This window comes from Doryrhamphus excisus, linkage group LG13 (genome assembly GCF_037039965.1).
Source record: "Doryrhamphus excisus strain RoL-2023G ecotype Guam linkage group LG13, RoL_Dexc_Guam_v1.1, whole genome shotgun sequence".
Lineage (NCBI taxonomy): Eukaryota > Metazoa > Chordata > Actinopteri > Syngnathiformes > Syngnathidae > Doryrhamphus > Doryrhamphus excisus.
This window is the reverse complement of record NC_136369.1, coordinates 16295070-16307239: the sequence shown is the minus strand read 5'-3', so window position 1 is coordinate 16307239 and position 12170 is coordinate 16295070. Positions and strand designations below refer to the sequence as shown.

Genomic DNA, 12170 nt, shown 5'->3' with positions numbered 1-12170 from the left:
ACTCCTTTGGTTTGAAGCAGGAATGGTGCAGGTGCAGAATCTGGAAGATCTAGAAAGCTTTCTGTGCAGGTTATCGTTTGTAGCTACTCTATAGGAGTTAATATAAAGCGGCAAAATAGGATTACAAGGTCCACTTTAAATATATTTAACTGTTTAGAAGCTGGCTGCACGGCCGCTAAGTGGTTAGCACTCAGGCCTCACACATAGGAGACCCGAGTTCAATTCCACCTTCTAGTGGCAGGTGACACAATGCAATTATGTATAATATTATTAATACCGGGCTGCACGCTGGAAAAAACGTTTAACAGAGGCCTCACAGCTAGGAGATGCGAGTTCGAGTCCACCGTCGGCCATCTCTGTGTAGAGTTTGCATGTTCTCCCCGTGCATGCGTGGGTTTTCTCGGGGTACTCCGGTTTCCTCACACATTCCAAAAACATGCTAGGTTAATTGCCGACTCCTTTGGTTTGAAGCAGGAATGGTGCAGGTGCAGAATCTGGAAGATCTAGAAAGCTTTCTGTGCAGGTTATCGTTTGTAGCTACTCTATAGGAGTCCACAACTTAATATAAAGCGCCAAAAATTAGCTTACTTGGTACCCTATAAATATATTTAACTCTTTAGAAGCTGGCTGCACGGCCGCTAAGTGGTTAGCACTCAGGCCTCACACATAGGAGACCCGGGTTCAATTCCATCTTCTGCTGGCAGGTGACACAATGCAATTATGTATAATATTATTAATACCGGGCTGCACGCTGGAAAAAACGTTTAGCGGAGGTGTCACAGCTTGGAGATCCGAGTTCGATTCCACCCTCGGCCATCTCTGTGTGGAAATGTTCTCCCTGTGCATGCGTGGATTTTCTCCGGGTACTCCGGTCAACATGCTAGGTTAATTGGCGACTCCAAATTGTCCATAGGTATGAATGTGAGTGTGAATGGTTGTTTGTTTATATGTGCCCTGTGATTGGCTGACGACCAGTCCAGGGTGCCTCTTGCTCAAAGACAGTTGGTATAGTAGGCTCCAGCACCCCGGTGACCCTCGTGAGGATAAATGGTAGAAAATGAATGAATGTTTAGAAGATGATAGAAGGGCTCACTCCATTCATGCTGTTGTTCTATTGAACAAACGCACCAAAGTACTGAAACTAATACACAAAGTAAACCTTCTTCCTGCCTGTTTGGAGGCAAGAGATGAAAAAAAACAGGCGCACATATGCATGTCAATATATAAAATTGTGCGTACAATTTAAACAGGTTATATGAATTGTGAATTGAGAAAAATCAAAATTCACAAAAACGTGTACATCAATCAGCATCCAGGAAAGGATAGTGTTCGACTATAGAGGTTTCGCTGCACAACCACTCAGGAAATCATAAATAATATCAACAACATCTCATTCCAATGCAGCTTCGAAAGCGCTCTGTGACTCATCTCCCAGCACCTCTGGCTCTAGGACTTCCCCACTCTAAATTTAATGTTCTGCTGCTGACATACAAATCCTTCCAAGCTGCTGTGCCCATTTCATTTCCAACGCTCCTCCCTCCTCCTCTTCCTTTTCCTCCGTTGACTCCTCCGTGTCCCTGAAGCACCTTGCCTCAAAAATGCTGCCAACATTATTGACTCCATTGAAGTCCTGCAATAAAATGACAAATTGCCCAATGCTGAAACGGATAGCTAAGAACAACGATAATCGAATCAGTGAGGAAAAAAATGATTTGATTTATAGAGGTTTTCAAAGAGTAATAAAACGCTTCCTATGAAGAGTTGCAGCCAAGTTCTCATGCTGCAAGTCATACCGCACAATGCATAACAATTCCAAACGATTTCCAATTAATTCCAATTGTGCCACACAGATAAGCCTGTTTCGGTGGAGCTGAGCTGTGGCGCAGGACCCAGCCATGTAGTGTTGGAGCCGGGGTCCCCCCTCACGCTGGACTGCAACCTGGGGGCCAGTGACACGCCATTCAACATCACCTGGTTACGCGACGGCAAGCCACTCGCTCTGGAGGAGAGCGATGTCCTGCAGTATGTCGCCAACCGATCCCGCCTCTCGCTGCTCACCTCCAAGGATGGACCGCTTCCACACGATGTGGAGGGGGGTTACAGCTGTGTGAGTGCCAGTGCTCATGGAGCTCTGACCAGCCGCGCCGTCAATGTTCACCTGGCGAGTAAGTGAGGCTTTTATTGTTTCTGATTGTTCGGTAGTTGACTCACTAAGACTCGCTGTGTGGCCGACATGCTAACCACTCGTCCACTGTGCGACCAGTTGAAATAGTTGTACAAAATTGTAATTTTATTCATTCATTTTCTACCGCTTATCCTCACGATGGTCGTGGGGGGTGCTGGAGCATATCCCTGCTGTCTGACCCTGGACTGGTCGCCAGCCAATCACAGGGCACATATAGACAAACAACCATTCACACTCACATTCATACCTATGGACAATTTAGAGTGACCAATTAACCTAGCATGTTTTTGGAATGTTGGAGGAAACTGGAATACCTGGAGAAAACCCACGCAGGCAGTGGAATTGAACTCTGGTCTCCTACCTGTGAGGCCTGCATGCTAACCACTTTCTCACTGTGCAGCCCTTGTTGTAATTTTACAAAAATAAATTCAAAATATTAAGGAAAAAATTATTCCAACAGTCAAATTTTTACAAGAATAAACTTGTAATATTATGAGGAAAAATAATCTTAATTTTAGTTATTCTTTTTCAGATTTATAATATTATGAGTAAGTTCACAATAATACGCCTTTTCACCTGTATCACAAGGCGCACTTTTTTCCTGAAATATATATATTTTCTGGACTGGTGGCCAGCCAATCACAGGGCACATATAGACAAACAACCATTCACACTCACATTCATACCTATGGACAATTTGGAGTCGCCAATTAACCTAGCATGTTTTTGGAATGTGGGAGGAAACCGGAGTACCCGGAGAAAACCCACGCATGCACGGGGAGAACATTCAAACTCCACACAGAGATGGCCGAGGGTGGAATTGAACTCTGGTCTCCTACCTGTGAGGACTGCATGCTAACCACTTTTTGCACTGTGCAGCCCTTGTTGTAATTTTACAAAAGTAAATTCAAAATATTAAGGAAAAAATTATTCCAACAGTCAAATTTTTACAAGAATAAACTTGTAATATTATGAGGAAAAATGATCATAATTTTATTTATTATTTATTATTTATTATTTATTATTTATTATTTATTATTTATTATTTATTATTTATTATTTATTATTTATTATTTATTATTTATTATTTATTATTTATTATTTATTATTTATTATTTATTATTTATTATTTATTATTTATTATTTATTATTTATTACACAAATTCACAATAATACGCTTTTCACCTGTATCACAAGGCACACCTTTTTCCTGAAATATATATATTTTCTTAGCATATATCAAAGTGGCCTTTGCATCCTTTAATTTTTCAGTATTTGTCCCTCTGTGGAAAAAGTTTGGACACCCCTGCTATAGGTGTTCATTTGTGGCTGTATGTGCACTTATGTACTTGGAGGTCAAACCTGTTGAATTGTAAAGAAAAGCACTTCACATTGATCATCGGAGGCAGCAAATACATACACTCTGGGTCCCAATTTGAAGATGACATACAGTTTGTTTGGGTCCTGTGTGACAGTAAGTATGGCGGTTTGAAAAATGACCGCCCAAGTGTCTGTAGGTGTCCGTCCATTAGGGTAGATATTCATCTATTTAGGGGACAAGAGGACGGACAGTAGCTTTTTAATGGCCCCTCTTTGTCTGCAGCTCCTTAGGAGTCGTCTTTATTGAGTCATTAGTTTTATGTAAAAATGAGACCGTGTACTCTGGACGTCCACCATTTTGTCAGCTGTCAAATGCCTATTTATAAGGAGCTCTTGTTTGGGCGGACAATAAGGTGGGTGAGGGTGGGAGGCGGAGTCGGGGTATATGAATGGTGAGAAGGCGGATGGGGGGCGATGAGTAGTCATGGTGAAGGGAAAGGTTTTCCGAGACCATTAAAGGTGACCTTCAGCCTGCGTGTTTGCGAATTAAATCAGCGACCAGGTTCTATGGAAGGGAAGATTTGATCAACGCAGCGAGAGGTCGATGCCGAAGTGCCTTAACATTGACTTTGAGAGGATGTTTTCTTTTCCAGCTGCCAGCACACGAAAAAACATATCTCTGATCACATCTGTGAAAACATATTACGAAAGGCCACCTGCTTAGATTCGACCTCCATGTTTCCCATCGGTACCATGCACGGGAATGTGAAGTCGCATGCTTTTACATGAGATGGATCACTTTTTGGCTATGAATTTAAATGGAAATAAGTTTCTTTCTGCAAATTGTGAGCACCAACATATGGCGGGCACATTTCCCGACCATAAAGACATTCGAGCAGATACTGCAATACTTGGCAAAAACAGCTTTTGACATTTATTGGCTCGTTTAACCTCTCTCGTTATGGCCGCCCGTAAGGTGAATGTCAATATCTCTCCAGATATTTGTTCAATTCCAGAGCAGCTGAAAGCAGTGTCAATTTGTTTTCATTACAGTGGCTATGCATTTTTAATGACATCACACTCAAACATTAATTGGCACAGCGACTGTGAATGGAGCATTAAGCGGGAATCAATCCCACGGCAGCCGCATGTGCGCTACTACACTGGAATGTGATCCAGCTGGTTCAACAGTAGGGATTCCCAATAGAATATACTGTTGTTTGAACACATTTTTATTAAAAATTAAATCAATAAAAACAACTATAATGAAGGCCTGATCCTAAATACATATTCATACGTCTTTTTTTTTTTTTTCTGAGGTGATGATGCAAATGCGCACTAGTGGATGTCAATTTTAGAGCACTTTTAAGCTATAAATGACCGCAAGGTGGCAGAAGTGCATTTGATAGCAGCTGTTATCAACATAAATCATTCATTCATTTCTACCGCTTATCCTCACGAGGGTCGCGGGACTGTGCTGGAGCCTATCCCAGCTGGTCGCCAGGCAATCACAGGGTACATATCGACAAACAACCATTCACACTCACATTCATACCTATGGACAATTTGGAGTCGCCAATTAACCTAGCATGTTTTTGGAATGTGGGAGGAAACCGGAGTACCCGGAGAAAACCCACGCGTGCACGGGGAGAACATGCAAACTCCACACAGAGACGGCCGAGGGCGGGAACCGAACCTGGTCCTCCTAGCTGTGAGGTCTGTGCGCTAACCACTAGACCGCCGTGCCGCCCGTTTTGCCCATTTGCATGTAAAAACACACTCAACAGTAAAGAGGAAGTGGAAGAGTTGTGCATTTTACACATTGTAAGGACATTTTAACACATGCATACATGGGTGCACACGCATGTACACACATGCGCTTTATTATTATTTTTAATTAATGCCATCTTAATAGCAGATATGATTGTTGCACAATGTAATGGCGAGAGGAACATGGGCATCACAATTCTATACTGTTTCTCACCTTCTTGATCAAAATGCTCACACTTGCAACTTTCTTTGGCTCTAATTCGGGCTATTTTGCAGCTGTGATCAAAAGAAAAATGGTGGCTATAACATACGGAGCGCCGAAGACCGGGAGTCTGAGGCGGAGTGTGCAGGAGCGAACTTTATTTTCTTATTCAACATGAACATAACTGCATCAAAAGGATGCATGGACTGCCTGTTCGCTTGGCAACACCCTTAACTTTAATATTTCCAGGATGAATTAATGTATGTACGAACCCACCTTGCACTACACAGTCTACAAAAAAAGGCAACAGAAGCAAAACAGTGAGTTTAGTTGAACAGTCACCATATCTTCTCCCAAAAATCCATGAACATCCTCATCTGTATCTGAATGTATCTGGGCAATGTGTTTGGGTTCCCTCTCATCATGTTTGTTGTTAGCATTTTTGCCTTTCTGATTCATGGGAATTACATAATTTTTCAGTTGATTCGGTTAGAGTATGTTTTGGTTAGAGTCTGGCCTTTTGGAACTGATGAATGACTAACCAAGGTTCCACTATATCATACAGGGTTATTGAGAAAGAATTCATCTATTTCATGACGCAATGCTTCATCGTCATGGAATGAGTCGGTGACCATTCAAAGGAGTGAAGCCGTTTTCTCAGTTTTGAATGGCTGCCAGCAGCGATCAACTCAATGGATTGTGATATGCTGACACGTGTCGAATTCTCTTATTGCGTTAATGCTCGTGCTGCTGATGGTGGCCACATTTAACATTTGTAGGGCAGGATACAAAAAAAGTTGATTGTAAGTATACTTGTTACTTAAGCCGGTGTTTTCTATTTCTTTTCCTGAATATAATACTCCAGGGTGGCTTTGTGGTTAGCATGTTGGCTACACAGTCAGGAGATTGGGAAGATCTTGGTTTGAATCTGTGTTTACACATGCATAGGTTTTCTCTTGGGTACTCTGGTTTCCTTCCATATTACAAAAACATTCATGGTAGGTTCACTGGCAACTCTAAATTGTCCATAGGTATGAACATGAGTGAATGGTATGTGTACCCTGCCGCTTGCCCAAAGTCAGCTGGGATAGGCTCCAGCACACCCTTGCAACCCTGTTAAGGTCAAACAGCATAGCAAATGGATTGATTTATTTGTGATTTTATCTCAATTTTGAATAGAAACTGTATTGACAGGCGGCACGGCGGTCGAGTGGTTAGCGCGCAGACCTCACAGCTAGGAGGACCAGGGTTCGATTCCACCCTCGGCCATCTCTGTGTGGAGTTTGCATGTTCTCCCCGTGCATGCGTGGGTTTTCTCCGGGTACTCCGGTTTCCTCCCACATTCCAAAAACATGCTAGGTTAATTGGCGACTCCAAATTGTCCATAGGTATGAATGTGAGTGTGAATGGTTGTTTGTCTATATGTGCCCTGTGATTGGATGGCGCCCAGTCCAGGGTGTACCTTTCGCCCAAAGACAGCTGGGATAGGCTCCAGCACCCCCGCGAACCTCTTGAGGAAAAAGCGGTAGAAAATGAATGAACGAATGAATGAATGAACTGTATTGACAGAGGTTGTCTCAACCACAAAAAGTAGGCGATCTGTAGTCACCAAGGGAACAACAGTGATACCATTGTCCTTATTACGTACGTAAGTACGTAAGTGTCCCGCTCAAGCAATTTTAACTATTATTTTAAGGTCAAATGACAACATATCGGTGCTTTAAATCATGCATGTGAGGAGATTGTGTGATGAAATGACAGGTGGTAGATGGGACGTTCACCTCCATGAAGGTTACATATGTTGTACAGATGGGTTGATGTGTTGTCACAATGTTACTGTCACTAAAAGCTGGGGGAAAGAGAGGTCATAGATGGCTTGCACAAGAGGAGGGACGCTGCTACCTGATATGGAGTGGGGCCAAAGAGTGGGGTAAAGTCAAGGGAAGTCGTATTGCACATGTTACATTAAGAGACGGTCGTTATGACAATAAAACATGAAGAAAATGCACGGTCATGTATGGCTAATTAAACTGATGAAAGGATTAAAAATGAAGCTTTGACAGAGTGGAGGTGGAAAGGCCAGCAAGTCACCATTGTCCTATCGCGGTGTCCTCCGTGGACACCCACTGGCCTTTTGGCATTAATGTCAGCTCATGTGGCCTCTCGCTGATCAGCTGTTCTTCCACTCAAACACACTGACGCCCACTTTTTCTGTGTGTGTGGTGATACAGTCGCTGTGTTTACATGATGCTGTAATAGCAGCATGTTGGGGTTTAATCATCAACTTGTCCTGTGAAGCTTGCCAAAAAAAAATCAATGTCCATTTTCTAAAGAGTTTTTTTTTTTTACATTGGCTGGGAAGCAGTTATTAAAAATCATACGTAAACAAGCACATAATTTATAGTTGTATTAAAACATCAGGGAGAATTCTGCCACTGTGTGTCTTAAATATAAAATAATCCAACAATGCTTTTGTCGAGTAAACCCAAAATAAGTACTCATAGTACTTTAGTCAGCTAAATGTATCATTTTGTACAAAATTCCGCCCCTGTTTATTAGAATAATTGTGTAAGTGAATGAAGGCTGCAGGCAAGCCTGTTGGAAGGGTCAAAGTTCATACAGGCTCCCACCTATCATCACCCAGAGAATGCTCACTGCTGCCTCCTGGTGCTCGCTGTTCTTTCTAAACACAACGCCCCCCCTCCCATTTATGTGTGAAAGTGTGATGTTGTGAATATTGGGGCGCTGCCAATAAAATTCCAGCTAAAGAGAAGAAGTAAAAATCACGCCACGTCTGGTTTAATCCCAAAGCCAAGTGAAGTAATTGGACATTTAATAGTATTTAAGTCTTAAAAGATGTCAGGTCCACTAGGCCTAAACACCTAGCGGCTATGGAACGGAAAGGCAGTGAGCTCACACAATGGGTTTAATTTTGTCAAGCTGGCCAGCAAGGGAGATCATTGGACAGCTGATGGAAGCACCAACAGCGCACAAGGAGTCTCTCATGTCTTCCTGCAGCGAGCCTTCTTTTATTTGCACAAAGGGGAAGTGAGTCAGCAGACAGTCTAGCGCCTGTCTGTGGTCTAGGGTATGGTACAGAAGTGTAAAACACACATTCGTATATGATAAGCTGCAAAAGCATAATCAATCCTACATTTCCCTCCTGTTGTGGGTTTTAACACTTCAAACGCCTACCATCCCAAAGTGGGGTTTAGGTGGCCGTCATCATAGGTCCACTAACAGGGTGTACATACATGAAGGAGGCGAAAAAACATCCACACGCCTGCGAATACATATTAGGTCGTGTGAGTGCAAAAAATTCCTCCCTTCCCTCCCTTCTAGCATGGGACGAGAGCAGCTTCATGCCATGTGTGTACTGGGAAAATAACCTGAAAACAACACAATACAATGTTACTTCCGGTAGCAATTTACAAGCTGGAACTCTTTTGGACATTTCAACAGCGGTCAGAACCACTGTCGGCGGCAAATGTGTGGTGTACTTTACCGGAGGTCCACTTTGTCCTTGAGTCCTTTAAACGTTGTCGTCGTCCTCTTCGCCTTCACTGTCCTGATCCACCTGTTTGTATTGTTCGCTAAATGATTGTAACACTACGTTGATACGTGTGTCTAAAGCATCAGACAATCTCTTAAAAGCTATTTTGCATCCGCACGAGATGAGCATTAGCAGAATGAAACCGAAAGCTAGGGTGAGTAACAATGAAATGACCGGATTTTTCCAATTTCCAAATGTATCTTGAAACCACTGCAGGACAGGGTTGGGCGCTACCCCCTCCTGTCGCTGCATGTTCTCTTGGTAGGTTCTAAACCAGGACAATAGCAGTGTGATGCTCCCATTTTCTGCAGTATGTAATGGGATAAAAGCACAACATTCACCTGAGTCTGGAATGAATTTACACAACCCTCCTTTTTCAGCCAACAGTAGATCCAGGGCCAACCGATTTTGTAAGGCCATGACGGAGGTGGCGTGCAATTGTTCAGCCACCCTGGAATGCATTAACTCAGTGAAATTTGTCAGCACCACTAATTTCCAATTTAGGTAATTGATGAGTTCAGTGTGTTTGTATGTCATTACGGGAAAGATAGCTGAGATGATCGGCAGATGGGATGCGGCGGCTTGTCCTTCGTCGATGAGCTTGACACTGTATGGAACGCCCCTCGGCATCCCAATGGCATCGAAGTACACGCCGTGGTTTGTGAGTGACGTCTCAGCTTCAGAGAGGATGCTTCTTTTCTTTCTGGTGCTGCCTGTCGTTGCGTTCCCTGTCTCCTTTGCTTCCAGGACGATGGTGGTTGACTCTTGGACTACGGTGACGAGGGCACATGTGCCTGTCCATCTGTTGGGAAGCTTACCATACAGAGCTCCCCCTCCACAGTACCACCACAACCTGGATCTGATGTAATGAGTTGGGTTATCTTCTTGGTTAACGGGATCTTTATTGATGGTGCGGTTGCACAGCTTGGTCGTGCTCCCCACGTCCTTGCAGGGTGGGTCAGAGCAGTTGGTTCGTTGGAAGCATACAAAGCTGCTATTCTTGTCTGGCAGCATGAAGGTGGGTGGCGTGTCTCTGTGTGTGCTGAGCGGGTATCGTTGGGATAGATTAGCACACTCACCTATCAGTTGGACTCCCAGAGACATGTTCCATGCACACGTCTCGTTCAGCACAGGTTGGACCAACAGGAGGGCCAACTTTGGTTTGAGGCACACCACACAGTCTTTCCTCACAGTCTTGGCGATACGGAGAACACTCTCCAAGTAGGTGTTCTCCACAGGTTTAATGCCAGTTTCCTGCTTCAAAAAATCTTCGAGTTGCTCACCTTTGACATGAACCTTAACACCTTCAGCCTTGAACACTTGGTTGTCTCTCATGATCACGACTGTGGCGGCCTTGGTGGCTGTGGGAGACTTGGTCGGGGTGTAACAAACCTCTATGGGCACTCGGGGGTGCTTTTGTGAGTTGGTCCAAGCCCACAGCGTCACTCTGGAGCAGTTAGTTGCATCTGCTCCAGGTAGGGCCGTCATTGCTGCAAATCGGAAAGTCAGTTTTTTGTTAGCTTTTGTCATGGTTACCTTGTTTCGCCATGCTTTGGCGGTGGCTGTGATACTCAATTTGGGCCAATATACACCATCTTGGGAAGTGATGTAATTTGACCACTCTTGCCACTTTTTGTCGTTGTCCGCCGACATTAAGTAGAACCAGTAGTTGTGCCATTCAGCCATCTTTGTTTCTTGCGTGAACTCCCATTGGTGGACGGTCTGGGTTGGTCTTTGCTTTGGTCGGGGTTGACCTTGAGGTGTCTTTCTGCTGTGCTTACGAATGGTGGTGTGTCTAGAAGTCAGGACTGACCGGAACTGGTCCAACGGAATGGTGACGGTCTGATCGTTGTTCAGGATGGTTAGGTTGATCTGGGTTCCGGTCTGCTGCAGCCATTGTTTTTGCGTCTGTCCGTATGACGTAGTGCACCCCCCTGGGTGACTAAGGCTGAGAAGCAGGAGCAGTAGGCTCAGCATCCTGCAATGGGATTACCTTTTTGCAATGGCTTTGGTGAACCCAGGTGGATCTTTCTTGGATTTTACAGGCGGTTGGCGTGGTCAACAGGACAGTGAAGGGACCCTCCCACTTTGGACTAGACCAGTTCTTTCTTTTGATGACTTTTATCAGTACTTGGTCTCCTGGTCGTAGCAATTCCTGTGTAGGAGGGAGAGAAACACTTGGCAGATCATTTGGTCTTTGAACTTCTTTCTGCTTGAACAGTTTACATAACCACTCAGTCATAGGGTCTAACTGACCCCGTTTGTCCTGTACTGAGTGCCCTTCCCACATGGGTAGTTGAAAAGGTCTGCCCATGACTGTCTCAAAAGGTGTCGTTCCAGTGTGTGTTGGAACAATGCGCATGTACATCATCACTAAATACAAACATTCAGGCCAGCTGCGGCCTGTGTCGTCCATTGCTTTTTTAAGTCTGGACTTAACGGTTCCGTTTGTTCTTTCAACAAGTCCTGCACTTTGGGGATGGTATGAGCAGTGATTTCTTAATTGTATACCAAGATGTTGACCCATTAACGTCACGATGTCGTTCACAAAGTGGGTTCCGTTGTCGCTCCACAACACTTTCGGGATGCCATGTGTGGGCACAATGTGTTTGCAAATGGCTTTTGCCACTGTAAGAGCATTTGGATGTTTCGTTGGAACGAGTTCAACCCACCTTGAGAAGGAATCAATCAGCACCAGACAATATTTGTATTGACCGGACGTTGACAGTTCAATATAATCCATGTGCACAATCTCAAAGGGGTATGTGCCTTCGGGAGTTTTACCTCTCTTAGGACGCAGGTTCCCCTGTGGATTGTGCTTGGCACAGGTCAGACATGACCTACAAAAATTTTTGAAATAGGTATTGAGACCCTTAGGTATATGAAACGACTTTTGTACCAGGGAGATCATCCCTCCTGTTGAGACATGGCACTGCCCATGGCTCAATTTAGCAACTGCCTGGAACAAATTTCGTGGAATGCATGGTTTGAGGTCGACCTCCCAGAGGCCGGACGGCGATTTGACAGCGCCATCCTCCTGCCAAGAGGTGAGCTCTGTTTTGGAGGCAGCTGATTGCATGTCTTGCAGGATCTGAAATGGAATGGGACTATCTGCGTCTACATGAAGTGCATAAAGGGGA

At 44.2% G+C, this 12170-nt stretch overlaps 1 protein-coding gene across 2 annotated transcripts in view; it reads left to right on the top strand.

Annotated features, from left to right (window-relative positions):
* The window catches only part of igdcc4 (immunoglobulin superfamily, DCC subclass, member 4), a 66411-nt gene that overhangs the window by 26890 nt on the left and 27351 nt on the right, over nucleotides 1–12170 (top strand). For both annotated transcript variants that reach the window (XM_058089164.2, XM_058089163.2), the window contains exon 2: nucleotides 1851–2165. In XM_058089164.2, coding sequence (XP_057945147.2) covers nucleotides 1851–2165 — 315 coding nt within the window. The remainder of the gene's footprint in view (nucleotides 1–1850; nucleotides 2166–12170) is intronic.